The sequence below is a fragment of the Drosophila persimilis genome, unplaced genomic scaffold (genome assembly GCF_003286085.1).
Source record: "Drosophila persimilis strain 14011-0111.01,24,50 unplaced genomic scaffold, DperRS2 tig00000191-arrow-pilon, whole genome shotgun sequence".
NCBI lineage: Eukaryota > Metazoa > Arthropoda > Insecta > Diptera > Drosophilidae > Drosophila > Drosophila persimilis.
In genome coordinates, this window is record NW_020825298.1 from 13,470,159 (window position 1) to 13,495,343 (window position 25,185).

General features: G+C 36.1%; 7 protein-coding genes across 11 annotated transcripts; 5 read left to right on the forward strand and 2 right to left on the reverse strand.

Annotated features, from left to right (window-relative positions):
* The first annotated feature begins 378 nt into the window (after window positions 1-378).
* On the forward strand, window positions 379-1,288 carry LOC6589388 (cilia- and flagella-associated protein 20). The gene is made up of 2 exons (XM_002014313.2): window positions 379-745; window positions 799-1,288. The coding sequence occupies exons 1-2, from the start codon at window positions 470-472 to the stop codon at window positions 1,120-1,122; spliced, it is 600 nt and encodes a 199-aa protein (XP_002014349.2). The 5' UTR covers window positions 379-469; the 3' UTR covers window positions 1,123-1,288.
* On the reverse strand, window positions 1,204-2,404 carry LOC6589387 (methionine aminopeptidase 1D, mitochondrial). The gene is made up of 3 exons (XM_002014312.2): window positions 2,304-2,404; window positions 1,557-2,230; window positions 1,204-1,499 (listed from the first exon to the last, which is right to left on the reverse strand). The coding sequence occupies exons 1-3, from the start codon at window positions 2,387-2,389 to the stop codon at window positions 1,300-1,302; spliced, it is 960 nt and encodes a 319-aa protein (XP_002014348.2). The 5' UTR covers window positions 2,390-2,404; the 3' UTR covers window positions 1,204-1,299.
* Window positions 2,405-3,021: 617 nt separating this feature from the next.
* LOC6589386 (lumican) lies at window positions 3,022-7,860 on the forward strand. Of its 4 annotated transcripts, none has more exons than XM_026988542.1 (7): window positions 3,022-3,108; window positions 3,873-3,917; window positions 4,739-5,278; window positions 5,907-6,094; window positions 6,174-6,268; window positions 7,164-7,276; window positions 7,340-7,860. In XM_026988542.1, the coding sequence occupies exons 1-7, from the start codon at window positions 3,037-3,039 to the stop codon at window positions 7,769-7,771; spliced, it is 1,485 nt and encodes a 494-aa protein (XP_026844343.1). In that variant the 5' UTR covers window positions 3,022-3,036; the 3' UTR covers window positions 7,772-7,860. The 4 variants fall into 4 exon arrangements, with proteins under 4 accessions (XP_026844343.1, XP_026844345.1, XP_002014347.2 ...); XM_026988544.1 differs by having other exon boundaries at window positions 3,069-3,112; XM_026988543.1 differs by having other exon boundaries at window positions 3,096-3,122.
* A 2,214-nt stretch (window positions 7,861-10,074) lies between these two features.
* LOC6589385 (COMM domain-containing protein 5) lies at window positions 10,075-12,851 on the forward strand. Of its 2 annotated transcripts, XM_026988420.1 has the most exons (4): window positions 10,075-10,382; window positions 12,177-12,320; window positions 12,383-12,552; window positions 12,640-12,851. In XM_026988420.1, the coding sequence occupies exons 1-3, from the start codon at window positions 10,075-10,077 to the stop codon at window positions 12,543-12,545; spliced, it is 615 nt and encodes a 204-aa protein (XP_026844221.1). In that variant the 3' UTR covers window positions 12,546-12,552; window positions 12,640-12,851. The 2 variants fall into 2 exon arrangements, with proteins under 2 accessions (XP_026844221.1, XP_002014346.1); XM_002014310.2 differs by having other exon boundaries at window positions 12,383-12,851.
* LOC113565676 (NAD-dependent protein deacetylase Sirt6) lies at window positions 12,278-24,730 on the forward strand. Its single transcript, XM_026988419.1, has 7 exons — window positions 12,278-12,320; window positions 22,339-22,440; window positions 22,500-22,627; window positions 22,708-23,130; window positions 23,754-23,877; window positions 23,938-24,496; window positions 24,589-24,730. The coding sequence occupies exons 2-6, from the start codon at window positions 22,375-22,377 to the stop codon at window positions 24,166-24,168; spliced, it is 972 nt and encodes a 323-aa protein (XP_026844220.1). The 5' UTR covers window positions 12,278-12,320; window positions 22,339-22,374; the 3' UTR covers window positions 24,169-24,496; window positions 24,589-24,730.
* On the forward strand, window positions 14,614-18,395 carry LOC6589384 (TBC1 domain family member 16). The gene is made up of 2 exons (XM_002014309.2): window positions 14,614-16,381; window positions 16,452-18,395. Exons 1-2 carry the CDS (start codon window positions 14,882-14,884, stop codon window positions 17,073-17,075), a joined length of 2,124 nt encoding a protein of 707 aa, XP_002014345.1. The 5' UTR covers window positions 14,614-14,881; the 3' UTR covers window positions 17,076-18,395.
* Window positions 19,629-20,900, reverse strand: LOC6588961 (transcription initiation factor IIB). The gene is made up of 4 exons (XM_002014308.2): window positions 20,871-20,900; window positions 20,400-20,811; window positions 20,113-20,347; window positions 19,629-20,016 (listed from the first exon to the last, which is right to left on the reverse strand). The coding sequence occupies exons 1-4, from the start codon at window positions 20,885-20,887 to the stop codon at window positions 19,733-19,735; spliced, it is 948 nt and encodes a 315-aa protein (XP_002014344.1). The 5' UTR covers window positions 20,888-20,900; the 3' UTR covers window positions 19,629-19,732.
* Window positions 24,731-25,185: the final 455 nt, after the last annotated feature.

A 25,185-nucleotide genomic window follows, 5' to 3' on the forward strand; every position in this document is an offset into this window, starting at 1 on the left:
TTGTTGCCCTGACAAGCCGTTTACCCACCAATTCGTCGAGGAAAATATTTTCGTTTTGAAAACGAAAAAATCTTGCGAAATGTGAAAACGTGTGTCTTCAAAAGTAAATTTGAAAACTTTTGTGAAAGTGAAAACAGGAATCTGGCTGAATGTTAAATTTTTCCGCTCAGTACTATCGTTGGTTAACTAAAACAATCGATGGTCGGCGTATTTTTCAACCATCGATAGTATCGCTAGTACTATCGATTTTTTCCCAACCCTATTGTCAACTCTGTTCGTTTCCCATTGCTAATGGCAACAATCATTCCAAACAAATTTATTGACAGAAAAATTTTGAACAGTTTCGTATTCATGTTTGTAGTTTGTACGAGTTTCGGCTGTGCTAAATTTGTTGGCCAGCATTTACTGGTCATATACTAAATTTGAAAAACAGTATATTGCGAAACAACCCGGTCAATTCAATCGCAGAATGTTCAAAAATACTTTTCAATCTGGATTTTTATCAATTCTCTACAGCATTGGCTCCAAGCCTCTTCAGCTTTGGGACAAGAAAGTGCGCAATGGACATATAAAACGTATAACTGACAATGACATACAGAGTCTAGTTCTGGAAATAGTTGGGACTAACGTCAGCACTACATTTATAACATGTCCAGCGGATCCAAAGAAGACACTTGGTATAAAATTGCCTTTTCTTGTAATGATTATTAAGAACATGAAGAAATACTTCACATTTGAAGTGCAGGTAATATTTCTGATGCAGCTCTTCGTATGATATTCTTTACATATAATTTGTAGGTTCTGGATGATAAAAATGTTCGTCGCCGGTTTCGAGCCAGCAATTATCAATCGACCACTCGTGTCAAGCCATTTATTTGCACGATGCCCATGCGTCTGGATGAGGGATGGAATCAAATTCAATTTAACCTATCTGACTTTACACGGCGCGCCTATGGCACAAACTATGTAGAAACTCTGCGCGTACAAATCCATGCAAATTGCCGTATACGGCGCGTATATTTTTCTGATCGCCTCTATTCAGAAGACGAATTGCCGCCAGAATTTAAGTTGTTCCTACCAATTCAAAAACCAGTACAAAAGTCCAACGCTATTTGCGGCTAGGTTCTTTCCGCCGACGAAATTGCATCTATAATCAACTATAGCACAAAATATCCAAAGTTTATAGCGGCCCAGTTGCTAAAATTGTAATTTCACTCATATATTAACATTTTTATGAACTAAATAGGCAAATATATTGAAAAACAATAAAAATTCGCATATATATCTACATACTTTGAACTATTCATGGACCTTTGTCAGTACTTCTGCTCCTGCCTCTGTTATAAGTATAGTGTGTTCAAATTGTGCGCTCCGTGCACCATCTAGGCTGATTGCAGTCCATCCATCTTCTAACAAAGCTATGTCCGATTCGCCAAGAGTTAGGATGGGTTCAATTGTAAACGTCATACCAGGATGCATTTTACCACCAATGTTATTATCTAAAAATGAATTGTTTTAGATTACCATACAATTAAGAATTTAAATGGTGTGCATACGGTAATGATAAATTTCTGGAGGCCCGTGGAAATAACTACCAATCCCATGTCCAATAAAATCAACTATTGATTCAAGTTTTGTTTCTTCACAATATTGTTGTATAAACTTGCCGATTTTATTAAAAGACACATCTGGACCACATAGTGAAATGCACATATCTAAGCAAGTCCTTGTGGCCTCGACCAGGTAGCGGCCATGCTCATCAACATCGCCAACGAGGAAGGTTTCTGAACAGTCACCATGGTAACCATTGAGGTAAACGGTAACATCAATGTTTATAATATCGCCATCAATTAACTGGCGGTCATCTGGGATTCCATGGCATGCTACATTATTGACCGACGTGCAGATGGATTTTGGAAACCCTGCATACCTAAGGGGCGACGGGTACGCATTTGCTTCAATAATAAGTTCATGGGCACGTGCGTCTATTTCATTTGTTGACTTCCCAATTACTGCTAGAGCGCGGCATTCTTGTAATATGTTGGCCGCCAGCTGTCCGCTTAGACGCATTCCTTGTATTTGGTCTATATTTTTAATTTCTGGGGTCCCAATTGTGCTACCTGGTGGCATTTTTTTGTAGTAGTATGGAGGCTTTGGTATCCATTCAGGAACAGTCCGCTCCTTGGAAACCTGTCCGGGTGCAAAGATCTTTTCATACTTTCCTGCATCGCTGTGAAGTTGTGTTATGTAAACCCACCAGTTAGTCATTAGGCATGAAAGCACAATAAATATATTACACATACCCCTTCCCCTTTCTGAGAATAAAATTCCTTATTAAAGACTTTTGAGGTAATAAACATTTCAAGAGTATGCTCATTTTAAGCGTCATGTTGTTATGCTATGAAACTAACTAAAGTAAATAAGTCACGAGTATTTTAAGATCACCGGTCCCAACCGTGACAGACCACTAGTATGCACCTACTACTTCACTAAGCTATATTTCTACCGTTTCGGACGGTATTAACAGATTCGAAATTTTTGTATAAATAAGGCTGAATTGCCTTGGTATGGTGTCAAATTTATGCTAATGGTATGTTTATAAATAATTTTTTTTTAACCCAACGTTAAATTTGCCAAATAATTGGTCAACACTTTTTGGATATGCACAAACAGCTTTTATCGGAAAACTTACAAATGGTAAGGGGAAAGGGTAAGGACAGCTGTGTCCCGCCACATATAATTAAAATGTTGGTAAACCAAATTCAGTTTTTGGCCTTATCAATTTTATTTTCAATATACATTTTCAGACATGTTAAATAATTGTCAATTGGAAAAATTAAGGCATTTTTGCTGCGAATTTTCGAAGCAACCATGTCAGCTGTTTTTGTTTGCCAGAATCGATGATTAATTGAAACATATCGATACCAAAATGTGTGAAAACGGGAACACGAAAACGAACGTTTTGACTGAAAGAGTAATCCGCAAAAGTGACAACCGTAATTTTTTTCCATTTTTCCAACTTTAAAATGTTTTAACATGGAGACAAAACTTGCAGAATTTGGGGTTACAAAACCAGGCAATCGGTTCGAAAAAAGTGTGGGCAAACATGTATGTACGTTCGAGTAAGTTTAATCTTTTTATAGATATATTCGTCGTCAACATAAGATGACAGAGATGTTCCACCATGTCTCGTATCTCAATCGCCGACCAATAAAAGTGCGATGTTTTTATCAGAGATAGCACAAATAATTCATCACACAAATATTTTCATCAGAAATGCCACAAATACTATAATTTCAGACCGTAATTTGTAGGCAATTGGTAGAAAAGACAAACAAAATTGTAGAAGGTGTTTTTCGCTTAAGAGTGTTTTTTTTCGTTTTGCACTTAAAATTTCGTTTGACCAGTTTTGATGTTTATGTATGCAGCTTTGAAAACATTTTTCCAAGTCGGATCCCAACATCGTACAGCTTTTATCGAAACATCGTTCAAAATTTAGACTCGGACATAGCTTAGAAGTTGAATTTCAAAATTGACTAAGTATAAGAGTACGAATGCAGGCCTATTCACTTTGAAGGTACAAAATTAAAAGTTTGGGAAAGCTTTTCGGATTCTTATCAGGGATTGTACAAATAATTTCATCGAGATAATCGTAATCAGCGCCTTCAATGCTCCAAAGAAGATAAGATAGGTAGAAATAGATAAAAATACACATTTTTTACTGAGCGTTTAGTCATACACTTTTCATTCGTCTGTTAAGAGTCATTGCATATTTAGTTGTTCTTATTTGAGCAAACAAAATGAAATTAAAAATAATTAATATTTTAATTTGTACATTACATTATTTTATTTTAACAAATGTCAATACTCAGGCAGTTTCTGATGAAAACACATCCGGAGAGCCATCAGTTTCGAAGGTATACGTAATTGTTTTAATCTTCTTACTCTGTAATATTACGCAGTACCTTAATAGTTAATAGTTTGTTTGTCGTTTTGGCTTTGTTAACTGTCAATTTAGAAAATATACATTTACGAGGAGCTAGTCTAAAAAGCGAAACATGAGTTTAAATATTCATTAAAAACCGCAAAATTCAAACAAGAAACAGGGAAGGAAATCTCTCTCCCTATATTATGTCTGGTGCGTCATTATAGACATAAACAAGATATAGATGTTTTCTATAATATTTTTTAAATATTGCTTATATTAATACGAAATGACATCGGTGAATATAATTTAAACATATACCTGATTAGCATGATAATAATCGAGTCGATACAGCTATGTCTGCCTGTCCGTCCGACTTGATAAGTCAGAGACTATAAGTGCTGAAGTAACCAAATTTTGCATCCCGACTCCTGTGATATCAGACGGTTAACATTGTATTTACAAAATTTGCCTCCGACCCACAAGGGGTGAAAATCAATGGCATCCACAATTTTGAAAATACGCACAATTCTCTCTATGTTTTCCACAGTTGTCATAACAAAAATTGAGAGAGATCCATCGTCCCCGAATTAACCAACAAATCAATCCGGCCGAAACAAACTTTCTTTCCGTTAAGACTCTGAACTTAATATATTAATGTACATAACAGATAGAAAACGCGTGATAAACACAAGCTTCCTCATGTAGCTGGCTCTCACTATTTTTTAAATTTCAATTCTAACCAAGAACCAAACCAAAACCAAATACACCACATTGATTAATACATATTAAAATTAATTTATCTAATTCCAGAACGTTGCAACTTTAAAAGAAAATGATCTGTGTAAAAAATGCATTTGCGATTTTGAAAACAATTTAATCGATTGCACGAAAAAATTAAACAGTTGGCTCTCTAACGAAGAATGGAATGTCTTAATCAACGGAAACTTTACTTTTGAAACAATCAAGCTAGAACACAACAATTTAAGCAGTATCCCAATATTGCCAACATATGATGTAAAACATTTATACATTGGCTATAACCAGATAGATTCAATAGCTAACGGCGCCTTTCAAAATCTATCCGACTTGACAAGCCTAGACTTATCGCACAACAAATTAACTTCAAAAGTGATGTTACCAGATGTCTTTAAAGGACCCTATACCGTATCGGACTATAAGGCGTTATATAATTTGAAATCGCTAAATTTGGGATACAATGAACTGCATTTTTTGGATGCAGATTTATTCGAGCATGTTCCAAACCTAGAAGAGCTTATTTTATGTTCAAATAATTTTCAAGTAATAGACGGACTTTCAGAAGTGGCAATTTCAGGTTTGACATCATTGAAGGTATGTAAATCCCATTTAACAAGAAATTAAAATTATCATTATTATGCGTAGCAGTGGTATCGGACTCCTTCGGGTAATACGTACATATATAGACAAATTTATATATTTTACGTAAGTTGCTTTTATTTTTTTAGATTAGGCTAAAGAGTGAAAGCACTTTCACATCAACAAACAAACATTTAACATAGCTTTATTGTTTTTGAAAATATTCTCCAGGAAGATCAATTCCTATTTTGAAACGTTTTGACACTCAGAAAGTAGTATCTCTACGACAAAGCTTTTTTCGGTGCCGAAAAACGTTGCTCATTTTTTTGTTATATCTGGGAACTCTTTTGGTTCGATATTTTTGTGGTTGCAACGGTCGAGTCAGTGAGAACGCTCTCAAGCCCATGAGGGCCTGTAATGGACTGAAGTAAATTGGGAAGGAGGTTTCCCTCTCAAAAAGCTCTTTACATAAAAAATAATTAAATAATAATAAATAAATAATAATATAAATAATTAAATTGAAAAAATTTGTTATACCCGCTAATTCAGTAAAAAGCAGTTCCGATGTCATTGTTTTTTTGGCTAAATAATATCCCTAGAATATTTTTTAGATATGATTTATTAATATAATCTTTTTTTATAGGTTTTAGATATTTCATATATGGAAATAAAAACCTTGCCACAAACTCTTTTACATGGGCCACGAGATCTTGAGACTTTAATAGCAGCTGGAAATCTTTTCAGTAAATTGCCAGATGCTTTATCATTTGCAAAGAATTTAGCCAGGCTTGTCTTGAATGAAAACCCAATTGAAGATCTTCAAGGCGACAAGTAAGCTATGACCAACGGAGCTCTCTGTCTTAAAGAAACACTATAAATAATTTTTAAAAATTTAATATTAAAATTTTAGCATTTTTCCTGTGATGACTAACTTAAAATATCTCAGTATGTCTTATATGCCAAAGCTGCGCCATATTGGAGTTGGAGCCATGAGTGAATTGCAGAGTAAGTTTACAAATCTAAGCTTTTCTAGTATTTTACAGCCAGACAAGCACTTTCTTTTTGAAATCAACGTTAGTTTCATCTTCATGTCACGTTGTTTCTTGGATTATTTAGTTATCAATCAATATAACAGTTTTTAATTAGTCCTACTCCAAAATATTTACAGCAACATGTTACAGTAAAGCGCTCGCAATTGTACGATTGGCCTACGTAGTTAGTAAACCCGAGATAAGTAGAAAATATACCTCGAAATAAATTGGGTGGACATTCGAAGCTCCCAATATTTATTACCTCCTTAAAAGGGGACTTAAACATTGACGATATTGAGAGAAGTGGGCTCATCTTTTACCCGACTCTGGCTATTGATCGGGAAAACACATCTTCAAATCGTCGCACGGCTGACTGAACTGAACTATCTCGGTACAGATTGCGGTAATTGCTGTGCCATCTTATTCCCACTGTTTTCTTCATGTCAATAGAAATATAATCATCGTGCCGATGAGCCAGCCGTTTAATAGTTCTGGTGGTTTCTGGTAGTTGCACTTTTCCTGTTGCGCAACATATACTAACTGCATGACAATGGTGAAATTTTGCATTTATGTCACAATCGAAGCGGGTGTAAATGCTCGATTTACTTGTGAGTGACAAAGACAAATTAATTGTCTTTGTTGATTTCATTCATCTAGTTCCTCCATACCAGCCGCAAAATAGTAAACTGCTCCTGTCATGTAGGCACAAAAGAAAGCGCAAAAATATGACTTTTGAAATTCCAATGCGTTGCAGCTGCAGCATAGCAATATGAATATGGAGTTAAAAAACAAAAACCATTTTAGTTATATCATCTAATCAAATTTAACAAAAACATATTTCATTATCCTTCAATTAAAATTTTTTTCAGACCTTACCGAGCTAATATTGTCTGACAACAAGTTTCTAGTAGAAATCGATGAGCTCGCCCTAGCAAAAAACCTTAATGATGGGCAATACATGAACTATCCGCCATTAGAAAAAGTAACTTAAAAAAATCCCATTATTATACATATGTTATCTATTGTTCCCTTATAATTCCAACAGGTTTATTTAAATAATTGCAACTTGACAAAAATACCAAAGTCATTCCTTGTACGTTGGGATAAACTTTCAGTGCTTGATCTTCGATTTAATCCATGGACTTGCGAAGAGTCGAATGATTATTTAATCAACATCCTACTGCCACAAATAAACAAAACAACCCCACTTCTGGCAAAAAATGTACAGTGTGATTCACCCGTTGAATTAAAAAATGTGGATATTTTAAAGGTAGCGACGGATCATTTAATTGACAGTAAAAAAAGCAGTGGTATTTTCTGGATTGGGCTGCTTGTTTTTATACTTATTGCCATTCCGATTACACTAGGAATTATTGTGTTATACAGACGTGGCTGCTTTTCTTTAAATAGAAATGACAGTGGCGCCAGTCGTGCTCTCTATAATAGAACAAAGTTCAATGACGATTTCCAAATCTAATTATATTGTAATATATATTTATAATTATCATACCCAACAAAGAACATAAAATTTTACTTTTGTACACAAAATACAGAGTTTTCCATTTACCCTTTTCCTTAAATTTTTAATTGTGGATGTCAAGTTTCGCAGCCCGATATTACCTAGTAATTACATGAAACATAGCTAAATGCGCAGATTAAGGTAAAGCTTAGTGGCGTAAATGCGACCGGTACCGTGCACAAAGGTAATTATTATAAGTTATTAATATATAATTAGCTAATAACAACACTACAAGAAAAGTTTTTTTTTTCCGGTATGAACCAACCCGACATATTTGAAAATGTCTTTAACAATTTTTTAAAATATTGATATTGGTTTTGGATATTGGTATAGTTTTTTTAAAACAATTTTTTGAATCATTTTTTTTTTGTAATGTTTTCTCATAATTGGTGATTTATTTTATATGTTCTGTGTATTCTGCAAAACTGAAAAATTTAGCTACATATTTTACCCCAACACTTTTTAGCTAAGGCGTATCATCAGGAAAATATTAAGGATTTAAATTGACTTTTGAAAAAAATTATTCCTTAGGGTTTTGTATTTTTCTGGTTAATTATATATTATATATTGGGCGTATATTGGGCGTATATTGGGCGTCATTCAAAGTGTTGTTTGTAAAAATCGATGGATAAACGGCTCAGGTGCACCCGTTTAACTAAACCTCTGAATGCCGTATTAAAAAGTTGAAATTTACAATTTGATGTTTTCGACTATGGACACAGTAAAAAAATATTAAAATCTTGGTGCATAACTAAGCCTCCCCTCAGCCCACTTGGTCCTGTTATAGACCATTTCGCATGGGCTTGAGCCTCATCTCTCTGCCCAGACCGTGGGCACTATTCTGAAGTTTAAGAGTAGTCCCATTCAGTGGCTTGGATCTATTTTGATAAGAATGCTGTTTTGGTTTCAAATATGTCAAAAATGCGCTTGGTAAAGAGGGACGCGATATACCAGCGTCTACGGTTCCAAGGGCAATGCAGTGGCAGTAGTGGGGAACCGACCCCTCATCATTCTCATCTGGAAGACTTCTGCAGAAATCATTGTGATATATTGACGGTCAGAAGGGACGTATGCCAATCTACCAACATTTTCCGTTGTGGATCCACGGCTAAAATGATTGCTAATGTATCAATATCTGTTAAAAATTCACATTTCGGAATTCCATGTTACTATTATTCAGGCAGGCTCCGTTTTTCATTTACTTTTGCGGATTACGTTTTCAGCCAAAACGTTTCGTTTTCGTTTTAAGGTGTTCCATTTTTCACATATTTTTTTTATCGATATGTTACATTTTGAAGTCCGAATTAAATTGGGCGGGAAACAGCTGTGCTCACCCAGATTTTCTGTTGAGCGCATGTTACAAGCACAGTCTGAGCTGTTACATGCACATTTGTGCTGTTATACGCAAAAATTTATTAATTGCCAACGTTCCGATAACCAAATCGGAATGCGTCAGCTGCTTACACCAAAACGAAATTTGTTGTTGCTGTGGCCAATTTTTTCCGAGTCAAATTTTAGGTTGGGTTAAAATAAAATTATTTATAAAGAAAGCACAAGTTAAATTACCCTGATATAGGTATCAAGTTTATGTTAATGCATCAATAAGTCATCTATTTTTTTCCTTTTGCAATTAAGGTTCGTTTTGTTGTATAAAAAGCCGTTTACTTTTCATTTCGTCAACGAAAATGTTTTCGTTTTGAAAACGAAGAAATCTTGCGAAATGGGAAAAAGAGAGCCCCAATTTATGTGATTTCAAAAGTAAATCGGAAAACTTTTGTGAATGTGAAAAACGGAGCCTGGCTGATTGTGTCATTATCATCAGCTGTTTCTTATGGATGGTGAATGGTGTCAGAGGGAATAGATGTTTCACATCTGCCTAAAATTCCACCGTACCATGTTCGGCTTGGGCTATAAACAAAATATTTTAATTGTCGAAAGGAAGACAGACAGCCAAGCATGTAAAATATCTGGAAACAATTTGGAAAGGAAACACTATATCGTTTGCGAATGTTGCAAAAAACAGAGCATAAGTTCTAATATAAAGGAAAGCGTTTAAAATTGTATTCCCAAGTTTGCGAAAAACAGAGCATTAATACAATTCCAGCTAAAATTTAATTTTTATAACGTATATAGATGAAATTTTTATTATGTTCCTATTTCATTGATCCAAGTTGCCAGTATGATAAAATGAGCATTAACTGTATCTTTGAAACATAAAGAAGAAACACTTCTTTAAATATACAAACATATTTTGTATTAAAATGACATTTTCGTTTCGACATAATATTCAGAGAAATGTTCAACCATATTCTTCGATCCTACCGCAATTATCGAAACCCATGCTGCGGGTCTTAATTCAAGTTTCCGTGCATTATATAGAGACAAAAAAATCATGTTCCGAAGTGCTGTCCCTTGCAAAGAGCAAACTGACAAATGCCGGCCATGAAGTTCCTGGAGACTTTTGCGAGCTCTTTACTATAGTGTTTTTGATGATGCAAATATTTTTGCGCTATCCAAAAGGAGTGGTAAAGGCTGACGAGCTACGAAAATGCCTAATGGTTGATTTAAGGTATACAAACACATACATATGTATGTATGTACATATGTATGAATTCTTCTATTTACATTCGAAAGTAATTTATTTGTTTGTTGTTTATTGTAAGTATTTATGTACATATGTATATGTTTATGTGTGTATGAATGTAGATGTTTTCAAATGTAGAAACAAACTATGTATTTCTGCACATTGAATCAAAGTGTAGCTGCACTATGATTCTACTTGTTGAGCATACATTTTTTGTAAAGTTAAAGAGAGTAGAGTAAAGTCAATAATAGTAATCGTCGAGCAAATTTTTGTGTATTTCAAAGTAATAGTAATACTAATATTTAATTCAAAGAACAACAGTAGCATTGCTGTAAGTTCTATGCTCTGAGGCTTGCAAATTAGCTATGAATACAGCAAGTTTAGCATTAAGTATAAATAATACAAAATACACAATTGCCAATCAGATAGAGAAGTGGGCAGACTTTGCACAAGAGAACTACATAATCCCTCACTACGCTGAGTTAGTAAGTAGCCAACAAGCTATTATTTGTACTTGATTGGTAGTTATTAAGATTGGATTGTCGGCGATTAGTTTATGTAAGGATATACCCAGAGCCTTGTATATTTTTATATTAGAGGACGGTGGAAGATTGAATTATGAAGATGGCAATGACGAGAAGAATCTAAGAAGAAGTAGCGGGATGTTGCATGAGGGAGCAAAAAGCTGTTTTATGGCGGGGTTTTTCGTTACCACTGCTTACCTACTCGGTTTCGGGTGTGCTGCTCATCAGGGTCCTCGAATCCTTCTATAAATACAAAGGTGCAGAGACGTAGTACTTTCGGTCCTTTCAATTTCTAGCAACATCTCCACAGCATTTGGCGCTGCACAAAGTCGTTCCCCTCGCACAAGCGAGATTCGAGACTTTTAGGTCGTAAGATTACAAAAAATAACTACATTGCTACATTGTCATGATTCTGCACGTTGATGGTCGACTCTATGGCCGTCGTCAAAAGACAATTATTTTTTGTTTTGCATTTTAGCTCGGCTCAGCGCTGAGCAAGGTATTGACGAGCAGACCAAGCCGAGTAACAGGTCAGAGGCGAAAGATAAACCTTGAAATCGAATTTTTTCCCAATGCTACATCTTGGTATTGTATAGTCTTTGATCACACGTGATGAATCAGCGAAAATATCTAAATCATTTTAATATTCTGTGCAGCACGGGTATACATACGTCGTATGTAAAAATGCTACCATGAAGGTACTGCATCGTTTACGGCCCTCTTAAGACTAACAAGAAACCAGCTTAAACCTCTACCGTTATTATAAGTAAAATGAAAGAAATTAGTTTTTGGTAGGGTGAAATTACAGATCCGCTGATTATACGCAATCTGCTTGTTGCACTTTTCTTAGAGCAGACAAATGTATCAGCCATGATTCGGTATTCGCAAAAAGTTGCGAATACGATTTTTTAATTTTCATACGACTTCAGATTTGTGTGCACCGGGAGCGTGGCAAAATTTAGCAACAAACTTGATTCAGTATGATATTTCAGGAGTATTGCAGGGTACAAAATTTGGTTGAGAACTAGGCGTCAGGCAAGACCAATAATTTTCGTGTGCCGATAAAAAAAGGGTTTCGGAATTCTGAAATTGAATTCGAATATAAGCTAGATTGGCCGTTTCAGCCACTTAAAAACATGATACATGATGCATGATACATCGTGCTGGTGAACGCGCCCCGCCCATTTCCCTGGAACTTTGACAAAATAAAACCCGACAATTATAAAAATTAAATCCAATTCAAATTTCTTTACAGGTTTTCGGAAGAATGCGTTGAAGATATCTGCACAGTTATTTTCCATCATCGAGAGATACTTAGTAAAAATTACTCGGATACCAAATTAGATCGTGTTAAAATGTTAAACGTGAAGTGGAGGATCAACATTTCTTTGACTTTAAGGTATGAATATAATTAATTTGGGATATTCAAATAAATTGGTGATATTTCTTCGTATTATTTAGTACTATCCAAGATAAAACGACCGTAGTACTGCACTTCAAGCTCCCGAGTGGAGATTTTCGAACTCTGGAGTTACCACTGTCCACGTTTCAACGATTGCGTTACAGTATTACTTTATTACTCAATGATCTGCAGCATTTGCAAAGTCGATCAATCTTAAAATAATATAGAAGTAAATATGTTTATTGACACTATTAAGGTATCAGCAGTTTCCCTGACTTTTTTTCTGTTCCAACACTCTCCATATTTAACAAAACAGGTCAGGATTGAAACTTCAGGTAATTGGACCCCCAAAGGTATACTTATATTGCTATCCTACTCCACCAGATTTGAGTGCCAATCAAGATTAAAAGTGCTTAAGACGTGATAAATCCTAAGTGTGTCAACACTTTTGTTACCCTTATTTTAGACATTTTTTTTGTTTAAATTTTTTTACTTAATATTGCAATAAAATTACGCTTATTAAAATGAGCCAATCTTATGGAAAATTCATATATTTGTGCCAACATTCAACTCCGACACTGTATTTGTAAATTTGGGTACGACGCGCACCTCTGAATAAAAGTAAAATTCCTTTGGATCCTCTGCTACACCTTGAGCTAGCCAGCAAATGCAATTTTGGAAAGGGTTGGCTTATTTGAGTGCAGTTTGGTCGTTTATCCGAAGATTTCCCCTTACAGGTGTAAATAAACTGTAATACAAAGAAAATTTCAGTCGTGGTTCATATCAGAAAAATTAGGTTTGATATTTAATAAAAAAATACACATTTTTTGTACCTATTGTACCTATTAGAACAGCCAAACGTTTTCTACGAAAGCTTTCAGCACTTGGAAATGTGATGACAAGCAAGTAGGTTGTATATTTTCAGAACGCTCCCATTACGCCTTTAATGAAATTATCACATTCCGCTTCATACATTTTCTGTTACTTTAAAAAGGTGTTTGGGTGCTCTCTATTTTTTCGGGTAGAGGCTGAGATTACACTATGCAACACCACATTTACGCTGTAAGCGACTTTTTGTGATAGGTTTGGGCCTTGAAAATGTTTAATAATATATTTTGTAATGAACTTTTCAATTCTGAAAAGTTAATGGTTGCAGCTGTTCATTCTACCCGAACACTTCGTAGCTTAAGCTTACCGTCTCTACAATATTAAGCTTTCAAATTAAAAATGATTAATTTTTTGCGGTATATTTTTCCAAAATGTTAACTTAAGACTCGGAAGAAAACGGCAAAATGCGTCATTCAGAGGTTTGGTCAAACGGCTGCATCTTAGCCGTGTCTCAATTAATGCAGCTATACCAGAAAAATACAAACTCCAAAGGAATACATTTATTTCGGGAAAGTTTTTCAAGTTTTTAATATCAAAATTTGTCTAAAAATACAACCAATAATTTTCAATTTTTAATTTGAAAACTTAATATTTTCTATACGTTAACCTTAAGTTATAAGGTGTTCCGCTCAGATCTATAGCTACATTTGGCAGCTTTGAAGAATTGCAAAGTTCAATATAACCAGATTTCAGATACTTAAGTTATGTCAAAAAAAAAAAATACCTTTAAACAATTTCAAGATTTAAAAAATTCTTAAAAAATAAAATAAACCCTATGCACAAATAGCTTAAACATTTTTTAAGCCACAAATCTATCAAATAAAAGTGTCTTTAGTTCACAGCGGAAATGTCGCGTTGAGTAGTGTAATGGGTCCGGAGGATCAACGCGGCTCCGCGAGCGCGAGTGGAAGGGATTACGGAGATTCAAGTGAGCTCCGAGACAGAATGTATTCAATACAAATGTGAAAGTAGACGTATCGTTTGCTCTACATCACACGTAATGCTTACCAAAATGGACGTTAGCCCTGCGGCTAGCCTAGCTTGCCACTGATCAGGACTGTTCCGATTCGTTTCAGCGACGCTGCTTTTTTGATTTGCTCTGATCAGCTGTTGTGCCTTATAATTTGGCCCGTCGGTGCTTTTCCGCCCTATTATATGAATGTAAACCAGGTGTCGGTAGGGCCCTATCCTTTGTGACATTTCGCCAGTTCAGAATCTATCAGAAAATCCCATTAGGATTTAATTTAACAATTCATTAATATTATTTATATAGAACACACAAAACAGTGTGACCATGGAGCATGTACAGCTGGTCACACTTACCGCTTGCGTAAAATATGACAAATTCAAAACCAATTTACTAAGCTTATAAAACGTTAAATTGCATTAATATTTTGCATATTTATATTTGTTAAATATAACATATATTTGGGTCGGAAGGGATCCTTAAAATCTAACGTGAGCACCCCAGATATTTTCCCAAAAAATGCATAATAGAGTGACCCTTTTTCAACAAAGATACCGTTTTTGGACATCACTAGCAACCCGTAAAAAAACCTGTTACAACCCCCTTTACCCAGTAACACCCCTTGGTATCTTATCCTGTAAAAACATCCTTTTAATTGAAAAAAAGATAGGCATATGTAAAGATACAAAAATCATATTTAAAAATGCCAATAGGAAGTATAATAAAAAAAGCATCCAGCTTTATACTCGGTGAAGAAATAATTGATAAAAAAATCGATATTTCTTACGAAGACAACGAAATTCTATTTTGCAAGAACAATGTATGCATTCATCCGCCAACAATCGCACGTCATGAATTTGATATATTGCACAACCCAGGTTATTTAACATGCACTACAAAAACATTCGTTGATCAGTATAACTGTGCTAAAAGACCTACTCTTCTTCTCACATGGATTCCAAACTCTTCCCTATGTAAATATACGACTTCGTCTAAGGCAGATTCCAGCGAAAGTTTCAGTCCCATGCGAAAGAGTGCTGATTTAACCAATAAACAGTGTTTTTTAGCGGTGTCGCAAACGGGTAATGAAAGCGTCATCCGAGAGGAAGATGATGAGGCGTCGGAAATGCAAGAACTAAAGAATGAGCTACAGCCCCTGCTCGGCGGACAAACTGCATCAATAGATGATTTAACAGCGCTCCTAAAGAATAACCCAATAACTTCGGTGAATATAACCATTTCGAATCCGCAGATCGAAAACACCAATATTTCGCAATCATTCAACTGTATAACGATAAGGACAGACGAAGACAACACCAGTGACTGCTTCATAGGACCCAGGGGCCATTTGAACTCCGTTGGCCAGACATCTGATGACAACAACCCAAAGTGGATGACCCCTGAACTACTTGCCTTTAAGCACAACTTAGAGTTCCCAGATAGTGAAAACACGATGGCCGCCGCCCGCCGAAATACCGCACTAAAGTGTCGTCATTTTTCCGTCGATTTAAGTCAAATGAGATCACTACGCCTCTTTTTCAATGACAACAACTGCACATCGGGTCAGCTGGTGATTGCGTCTCGAGAATCGCAGTATAAGATACTCCATTTCCATTATGGTGGTTTGGATCACTTGGCCCAGGTGCTCCATCAGTGGCATTGTTTTCTGCACAACATCACTTTGGACAATTTCCCAGAAAAATTCGATCTGCCATACAGGCATTTTATGGTCTGTCGACCTGAAGTCAAGAAATCAGAAATGCATCCCGATGAGGGCGACGTTAAGAAAATAACTACGAACTTTTTCTATGGCACATTGTTAAACGAAAAAGGACAGATCGAAGATGATTTGCTTCTTCGCAAATGTGTATTTTTTGGTGGCCTTGAAAAGAGCCTGCGAAAAACGGTATGGCCATTTTTATTAAAGTGCTATTCCTTTTCGTCGACATTTGAAGATCGAGCAGTCCTTATGGACATTAAGCGACAGGAGTACGACGAAATTACACGAAGGCGCCTATACTCAATGTCTCCAGAGCAACAAGTACACTTTTGGAAAACCGTACAGTGTGTTGTTGAAAAGGATGTTGTGCGTACGGACCGCACCAACCCCTTTTTCTGCGGTGACGATAATCCCAATACCGAGGTTATGAAAAACATTCTGCTCAACTTTGCTATTTATAATGCTGGGTTGTCCTATTCCCAGGTTCGTAGTTCAATTTGAAGACGTGCCAGTCTATTTACACACAAACATTTACTATTCAATTCGCTTTCAGGGTATGAGTGATTTACTAGCGCCTATATTATGCGAGGTGCAAAATGAGTCTGAAACATTTTGGTGTTTCGTAGGATTAATGCAACGTGCTTTTTTTGTGTGCACTCCCACAGACAGTGACGTCGACCATAATCTTAGTTATCTGCGAGAGCTAATAAGGCTAATGTTGCCGCGTTTTTATGAACATTTGGAACATCAGAACGATTCTATGGAGCTCTTATTTTGTCACCGATGGCTTTTGCTTTGTTTCAAGCGAGAGTTTACCGAAGCTGTCGTAATTCGTATGTGGGAGGCCTGTTGGTCAAACTATTTGACTGACTACTTTCATCTATTTCTTTGCTTGGCCATCATAGCTGTCTATGCAGATGACGTGATAGCTCAAGGATTACGCGCGGACGAAATGCTATTGCACTTCAGCTCCCTGGCCATGTATATGGATGGACAGCTGATTCTTCGAAAAGCTCGTGGTCTACTACACCAATACCGTCAAATACCCAAAATTCCGTGTACGTTAAGTGGCCTTTGTAAGCGATGTGGACCTGGTATGTGGGACTCTGAGCATCGACCTGCACTTGAGTGTGTGGGGCATAGTGATGACGAGAAATGTTCTCTTTCGATTGACTAGCTGATTGCCAATTCCATTAATTTACAAAATATTTGCATATTGATGGATTTTTCATTTTCAATACCAGTAATGGTCGTATTCCACTACACTTCAGGACTAATCTACTCTGAAAAACTGACGACGATACATTAGTGTTGTTAGGTTGGATTGGCCAATTTGTTATTTCAGAGTAAGCATTTATATTTTATCTGATGCCGCGCTGCCACCAGATTGACTACAAAAATAACCTAAAGTATATATTTCTCTGCTTGCTTCACGCTTTTCGCCATGTGGTTTTTGTATCTGGGCTGACTGCTTTAACTTCAAGTGTAGTGGTATTCGACCATTAGCATTGCATGTACCCAGATTGGCGGATACACACTATTATTAATATTAGCATTCATTAAATTTTACTTTATTTTAAGCTTGAAAACAAACGGTTTTTCTTTAAAAGTTCTAGCCATGACTAATTTATGTTTGGAAAGCAAAGTAAAAAGCATCTACGACCCCACAAATTATATTCTTACCAACTACTTATATTATTATTAAAACTGTAATAAGAACGATCGACCAAAAATTAAGTCGTAAGAAAACCCTTTGCTTAAAATATAAATTAATGAAACCTGCATTCAAATAACTCACAAGGCCTTGGTCCAAATAAAATTACTATTTCATGTTGCTCCTCTACAGAAGATCGGAAATAGAGTGATGAGAATACGTTTTTTCTATGAAAATACCCCAAGTACCTTTCACATTTCTGTTTATATGACTCAATAAGACCATGATTTTCGTTCTTGATGTCTCAAATATGGCTAAGGTGTGTTAATTTCCCAATAAGAGGTTCACCGATCAAATTATGTTGGCTTAAAAAAAGTTCTATTATTATTCCGTGATTTGAGAAAGAACGCTGGTAGGCTATTATCAGGGGACTTGTTTTGCGGTCGTTCATTCCCATTGAAGCTACATATATACTACAGTGCCACGATCTACCGTGATATAAAGAAAATATATGTGGCGAAGTCTGTTTCATTGGGGTTTTCATAGAGATTTTTTGTTTTCTACAATTCATTATACCAAGTTGTACCGCAAACTTTTTTTTACCACTACGAAAAATTGAACAATTAAGAAATAAAAAGTATATTTATGTTCACATATTATTATAGTCCACCCATTTATGTACTGTATGTCTGTTGTAATGAATACAAAATGTGGAACTTGGTCTCAACACATTGCTTAAATGCTTATGTTATAAAAATGTGTGTTTGTTAAAATTGTTATAAAATATGAACGTATTTAAAGTTATGTTCGCAAGATATCGACAGAAGAAATAAAGTGCTAAAGGCGTACAAATAGGTCTTATATTAAATCTGTGATGGTTGATTGAAAGAGGGTCGCCTTTTATTTCTTTACTTTTGGAAAGGGTTTTAGGAAATTATAGTCATATCCGTGATCAGTATGGCACGTTGCTCAAGACAAGAGTTATCTCATAGTTTCCTTTAAAAATTAAGTTACATTGGAAAAGAAATAATTTTTTGATGTTTGGCGGAACAGTCTACTGCCGGTAGAGGGTAGCCCGTCTTTTGGTCTCAAATCAAATGCCGCAGGATATACCCATATATTTACAATTTTGACCGGCGAGCGAGAATAACTTGAGGAAATGTCTTAAAAATGGGAGAAATCTTTGGCCTCAATGAAACTTCATGACTTTCCGCATTGAATAGTTGTGTCAAACTACACCACAGTGGAAAGAAGTGAACGCCGTCTTGTAAGATATCCTGACTGTAAATTTGTATATGACAGACAAAGTTTAATAGAATATATTAAAGAAAGGGTAGAATGATAAAATCCATAAAAAGGGTAATTTATAAAGTGGATAAACTTTTAGATCAATATGAGACTACCATGCAGTCAGTAGTCTAGAAGTACTTTGAATGTTTTTTTTTTACGATTTATAAAGTGGATAAACTTTTAGATCAATATGAGACTACCATGCAGTAGTCTAGAAGTACTTTGAATGTTTTTTTTTTACGATAAACTCTATTGTATTTTTGTTATTCAATTAAATGTAGTCAGCAGACCCTTGGAGAAGTTATTGTAAATTTAGTTTGATGTTTTAACGCACAGGTGAAAGCATCTCCAAACGCATCAAATAGGCATATATACATGCAATTTTGAGATATTTAAGATGACCCGAGTCGATATAACTATGTCCGTCTGTTTCTTTGCGAACGTAACCTTTCTTAACGAAATTTTCCGTAGTCCTTTTTGTTGGAGTGGGACTGATAAGTAAGATTTGGCCCATATACATATATAGCTGCCATAGGCTGGTAAAACGTCAACGTCCCTAAGATACTTTTCTTACTGATTTCTAGTTTAAAATATATATTTCTTCCCATATCTACATATGTATACTTATTTCTTATGAAGCAGTAAACTGTTTGTAAGCTGATTTTCTTAGACCGGCTGATTCTTGACACACTTAATATTTTTGTCCCCTCGTGATCAAGGCAAATGTAAAGCTCACTCTAATATTAGCTAAAATGCAAAGTCCGATAAACAAAAGGAACAGTCAGATTTGTATACAAAATAATACTAGCTTTATTTAATAAAATCGTGCCTTTTTGATTATATTACAACTTAGCGTTAGCATTGTTATTGAGCATCGATAACTAACCAATTTACATTTGTGGTAACTGATCAATGGGTGTGGTAAACTTAAAATCTTCAGGAAAAAGCTTTGCAGCGTGAGGGTACATTAATTTGTACGATTGTCTTATGGTGACATCAGCAACGCCAGCTATGTCACCGATTTCCTTCTGACTACGCTTATGCTCTGACGCCTGCGATGCCATATAAATTGCGGCTGCAGCCACAGATATTGGAGATCGGCCTGGAACAATGTCCATTTCGACAGCTTTTTTCGCAATGTGTGTAGCAGCGCGTTGAACCATATTCGGCAGATCTGTCAATGGAAAATGTATAGAAAATTATGGTCGATTAGAACGATATAATATCAATGCTTTAGTAAATAGACTTGTATTTTCCACTGAATACTTACCCAAATTTGCACAAAAGCGACACATAAAGTCGGCAGTTGTTATCAAATCCACACTAGTTTCGAGAGCTTTCAGTGTTAGTTTAAAGCATCTTCCGATTTCTTTTTTGCTAATCTTGCTAACGGCGCATATTTCTTTGAATGTACGTGGAACTCCTTCTTGTCGACAAGCAATATAAAGACATGCAGATGCCTTCGCATCGTTTGACCGACCTTTAAGATTTTTTCCATCGTGAACCTAAACGAAATAAGTCGTGGGATCGGATTTCACTAGCTATATCAAAACATACCTGTTTAAATAGGTTATTTGCACGATCCACAATAGTTTTTGGTAAGTTAATTCGATCGGCCATTGATGAAATTTCTTTGAAAGCTGATATAAGAGAGCGGTCTGAGCTGCTCATAGTGCGTCTGTTTTGATATTTTGGAGCACCAAAGGCATCGAATGATGCAGAGCCCGTTCCTGGCCCAATTATTGTAGATAAATCTCCACCACTAAGAAGGGGATTCTCTGGACCGCCAACACGACTGGGGTCCACGCCACTTTTCTCATTGCTGAATGTTCGCCATTCTGATCCAACATCAATTACGCGGTCTCCAACAACCAGACCACACTCCGAACATATCATATCACCAGCCCGATAATCTTCAATCAACGGAGATTCTGGATGTGCATAACAGCACACTTTATTGTTGTCAAGTCTAAAAATATAAAAAACCACATATATAGAATTAATTGTGCCAAAAATATTCAATAATACCTCGATGTTGAAGCCATTTATACAACCAACTTCACACTAGTGATGATATTCAAGAAAATATCAATTATATCGATGTTTTTGTAGGTGATGAGATTTTGATTGATTGATGTTGTTTCGATAGTGTAATAAACGAATTAAAATGTATTCTAGATTATAGAACGGGGAAACATTGAACACGGAACCTTTTTTTTCGGAAATTCTATGAGCTTCGCTAGTGGCAGTGTGAACAAAAAAAAAAAAACTCCATCAAATTGGTCTGTGCTCTACTGTGTTAATACGATTCAATTTGTCTTTATTATAAAATTATTTTAGGGTTCTGCCAGCTCGCCAGTGACAGGCAGAACATTTCTATATTTCGCTAGAGCCACTAACCATACTATATTGTATACGAACAGAGCTCGAAAATAACGGTTGCCATTTGTTAATAGGCTATTCACACTGGCTACCATCCAACATTTATTTCGGGGATGGTGCTTAGGTTTTGCAGTTCCAAAAATTTCCCAGTCATTCCTCCTTCTCTCTGGATGCAACTCTAAAAAACAAAGAATGGCAAAAAACATAAAGTTCGCGACTAAACATATATAAAATCGTTACAGACTAGAACAAGAAAAACATACAATTGACTCAATACAAAATGGAGACACCAGAAATTGGTGGTAAGAAGTAATAAGTGTGTATGTATTTGCTTTTTCATGATTAGTTTTTTGCAGCCTTAAATAAACACACAACCCACGCAAGTCAAAATGGACTGCATAGATGGAAAAGCTTTCCATAATCATTTGGAATGATAGTACTGCGGATTTACTGCGGTCCCGAAATAGTTCCTTTAATGTCGATCGGGACACATCCAAATGCAGCTCTAGTATTATTTTTGAAACCATGCCGCACCAAAGCGGATTAAGCTGTAAAATATACTGGAGATTGTTAGGAAAATGCTTAAAGTCCAGAAGAAGCAGCAGTAATTAGACGATGAGCACCAGGAAAGATACAGTGACAACCAAGGTCAAAACAACTTCCAAATACAGCTATATTTACAGCTGTATGTACAGCAATTTTTAAGGGTGTCCAAAGAGTAACGTTTATTGTACATACATGGAGTGTTTTCTTATAGCCAATAAAAAGCCAATTTACTAAGTTACAATTGTGAAAATTTTACAATTCAGAACAAAACTTTGTAATTTTATGCTCATAAGCTGCTTTGTGACGGATAGTAGTTGATGGATGTTGGATGGTGCCAGCTTGAATCCGTTTCACATTTGGCGAAAAATCCCACCGTTTCCCCTCTCAGTGTGCACTGGCTATTAGTGGTTATAATAATGTTCGATATATAAGACTCGATATTTGACGTAAAAAGTATCGAAACCTAATAATATTGCCCGTGAAAATATCCCATCAATAGTGAATCTCTCATTAATCTCCTGCAGTTCAAAACTTATCATCAATTAATATTAATTCTATCGAATAGTAGCACAAACCCTAAGGAAATGAAAGGGAGTTTAATACAATGAGTTCCAATTACGCTGACAGCCTTTCACCTTATGAAAACAAGGGAATCCTAGGCATCCCAGAGGTAAATATTTATATTGATGCGCTTTGGATTCGTATTAAAAAATTCATTTACCGGCTAAGTGTTTTGACAGCGATGATACTGTCAGTAAAAAATGCACTGAGTTAGCCAATTTAATCAAGGATGCCAGACACGTTGTATTTCATACTGGCGCTGGGATAAGTACATCAGCCGGCATTCCCGATTTCAGGTATGCGATATACATTTTGATATGGTTTATGACGGGTACATAAATATACATTTATTTTTTATTTGCATATCTTAACGAAGAGGCCCGAAAGGCGTGTGGACATTGGAAAAAAAAGGCGAAATCCCAAAATTGAACACTTCTTTTGATAAGGCAACGCCGACTAAGACACATATGGCCCTACGAGCATTAGTAGAAGCCGGATACGTGCAGTATATTGTCTCTCAAAATATAGACGGGTTGCACTTAAGATCCGGACTTAAACGCAGATACTTATCAGAGTTGCACGGAAACATATTTATTGAACAATGCGCTACTTGTAGACGTCAGTTTGTTCGTTCGACATCTGTCAAATCAGTTGGTCAAAAAGCACTGGGAATCCGCTGTCGATCTACAGTCAGTAAAGTAGGCCGGGCATGCCGAACTGGTTATTTGCATGATAACGTGCTTGACTGGGAGCACGATTTACCGCAGAGAGATCTCGATATGGCTGTCATGCATTCTACGTACGTTTGTTTATATTTTTACATAATTTAAAAATATCTAATTTGGACAGTAATTGTCAAGGCAAAATTAATTATACAAACCGTTTAGATATAGCGAATCCCGTCTGGCTGTCCGTCTTTATCAATACAGAAAAAAATCTTAGTTTGTACGTTCTTCAACTAGAGGTATTCCAACCAAAACTCAACATACATACAGTGCCGGACTTAAATGTTGCCCCACTTTGCATTCAGCACTTTTTAATGAGCCCATGCTCTTGTTTGGCCATATGGTATTTTTTTGACAAGGATTCACACTTAGTTTTAATTCTGCGGAACTGTCCCATATTCGATTCAAAATAACTCCAATGGTCTCCAAATCGCAACCTTGGTTTACGAGAAATACGATTAAACCAAAAATGCAGAATCTTTGTAGCTCTGTAAAACTTAAGTATCAGCATGAGTACAACTGTGATTTTAAAAATACTGTGGATTCATGCAGGGCCCTAATATATACATACGTACCTATAATTTTATTAAATTGACATTTCATTACTATACGAACGTATAGTATATAATATATACCATATAATAGATACTAGCAGTTTTGGCGTCCGAATCTAACAAGGTTTTCTTATATATAATAGAATGGCTGACTTGAATATAACTCTGGGAACAACCCTACAAATTGTACCAAGTGGGAACTTACCCTTAAAAAATATTAAAGGCGGTGGTAAACTTGTTATATGTAATTTACAACCAACAAAACATGTAAGACATATACACATTCTTATATAAATTCAATTCAATATATATAAATTTTCATTTCAGGACTCTAAGGCACACTTAGTTATCTCAAGTTATGTTGATGAAATACTATCGAGGGTTTGTAATATTTTAGGTATTGAAATATCAGAATATTCAGAGTCGTCTGATCCCACAACACAGTCAAACTTGGTTGAATGGACTTTGCCATTGAATCATATAAATATTATTGAAAGAAAGTTTAAAACACATTTGAAAGAGACAGCTGGGTGCAATCAAAAGAAAAATCCGGAGTAGCTTTTACCTCCCCCGCTTTATCCAAGATACATTTTTACAATAATTTTAGTTATTTGTAAGTTTCTGTTTTAATTTTAATTACAAAAAAGTGTGAGATATACATGGAATAGCTTAGGGACATTTTTCATGCTACCATGCTAGCTAACCTGTATTTCACGAAAGTTATAGGCGACAAGCAGCAGATATAATTATAAGAACTTCACCTTAAAAAAGCGGGAAGGGTCTTAACAGGAACTGAGGTATGTGAGCCTGCCCCTAAACGATCCCTTTTGGGCCAGCGCCACCAAAGGACCAAACTGGAAACTTTCGGTGTAATCACGAGAACAAGGTAATCACAAGGTTAATTAATAACTTAACATCGATCCACTTTCTTTTGATATATGGCTGTTAAAAGTGCAAACTTTCCTGTATACTTCCAAGGAATCTCTGCTGCTGATTTTTGCTTTCTTAAATATGATGGGCGCACAGGTGATGCCGGCACAGGAGAAAGGGTGCCCCGCAACAGAGAATGGCTGCTGGAGATGGGGATTGCCGAGGATTCCGTAAATTGGCCACGGTGACGTCCGTCCCTCGGGACATGATTTATGTCGCGCGAGCTGTGGTCTTTGGCCTGGCCGTCGCTACCTGCTCAGCGGATGATTCCGACGTAGCCCCTTGTCCTCTCGTTAGTTCCAGAGGATGTGCTCCTGGCTGGACTGTGGCAGCCATGATGTGGCTGTGTCGCCCCGTTCGCTGCAGCAGGTACCAGTGATCGTAAGTAAATCAGTATATATTTGTTTATATATTTTAATAGAAATCTTCCTTCACAGAGGACCTGTTCACCCTACGCTTTGCCGTAGACCGAGTCATATCCGATTTCTCCCCGCCAGATGGAGTCCTATCAAACTATCGCAGCCCCTTGCAAGGGGCCCCCATCCTTCGACGTGCCCATCGATAACAAGGACTTTGACTGTTGGAACTAAGAGATATCGTTGTTGTTAGGTTTAAGGATATGAATATATCCATATATTTAGATAG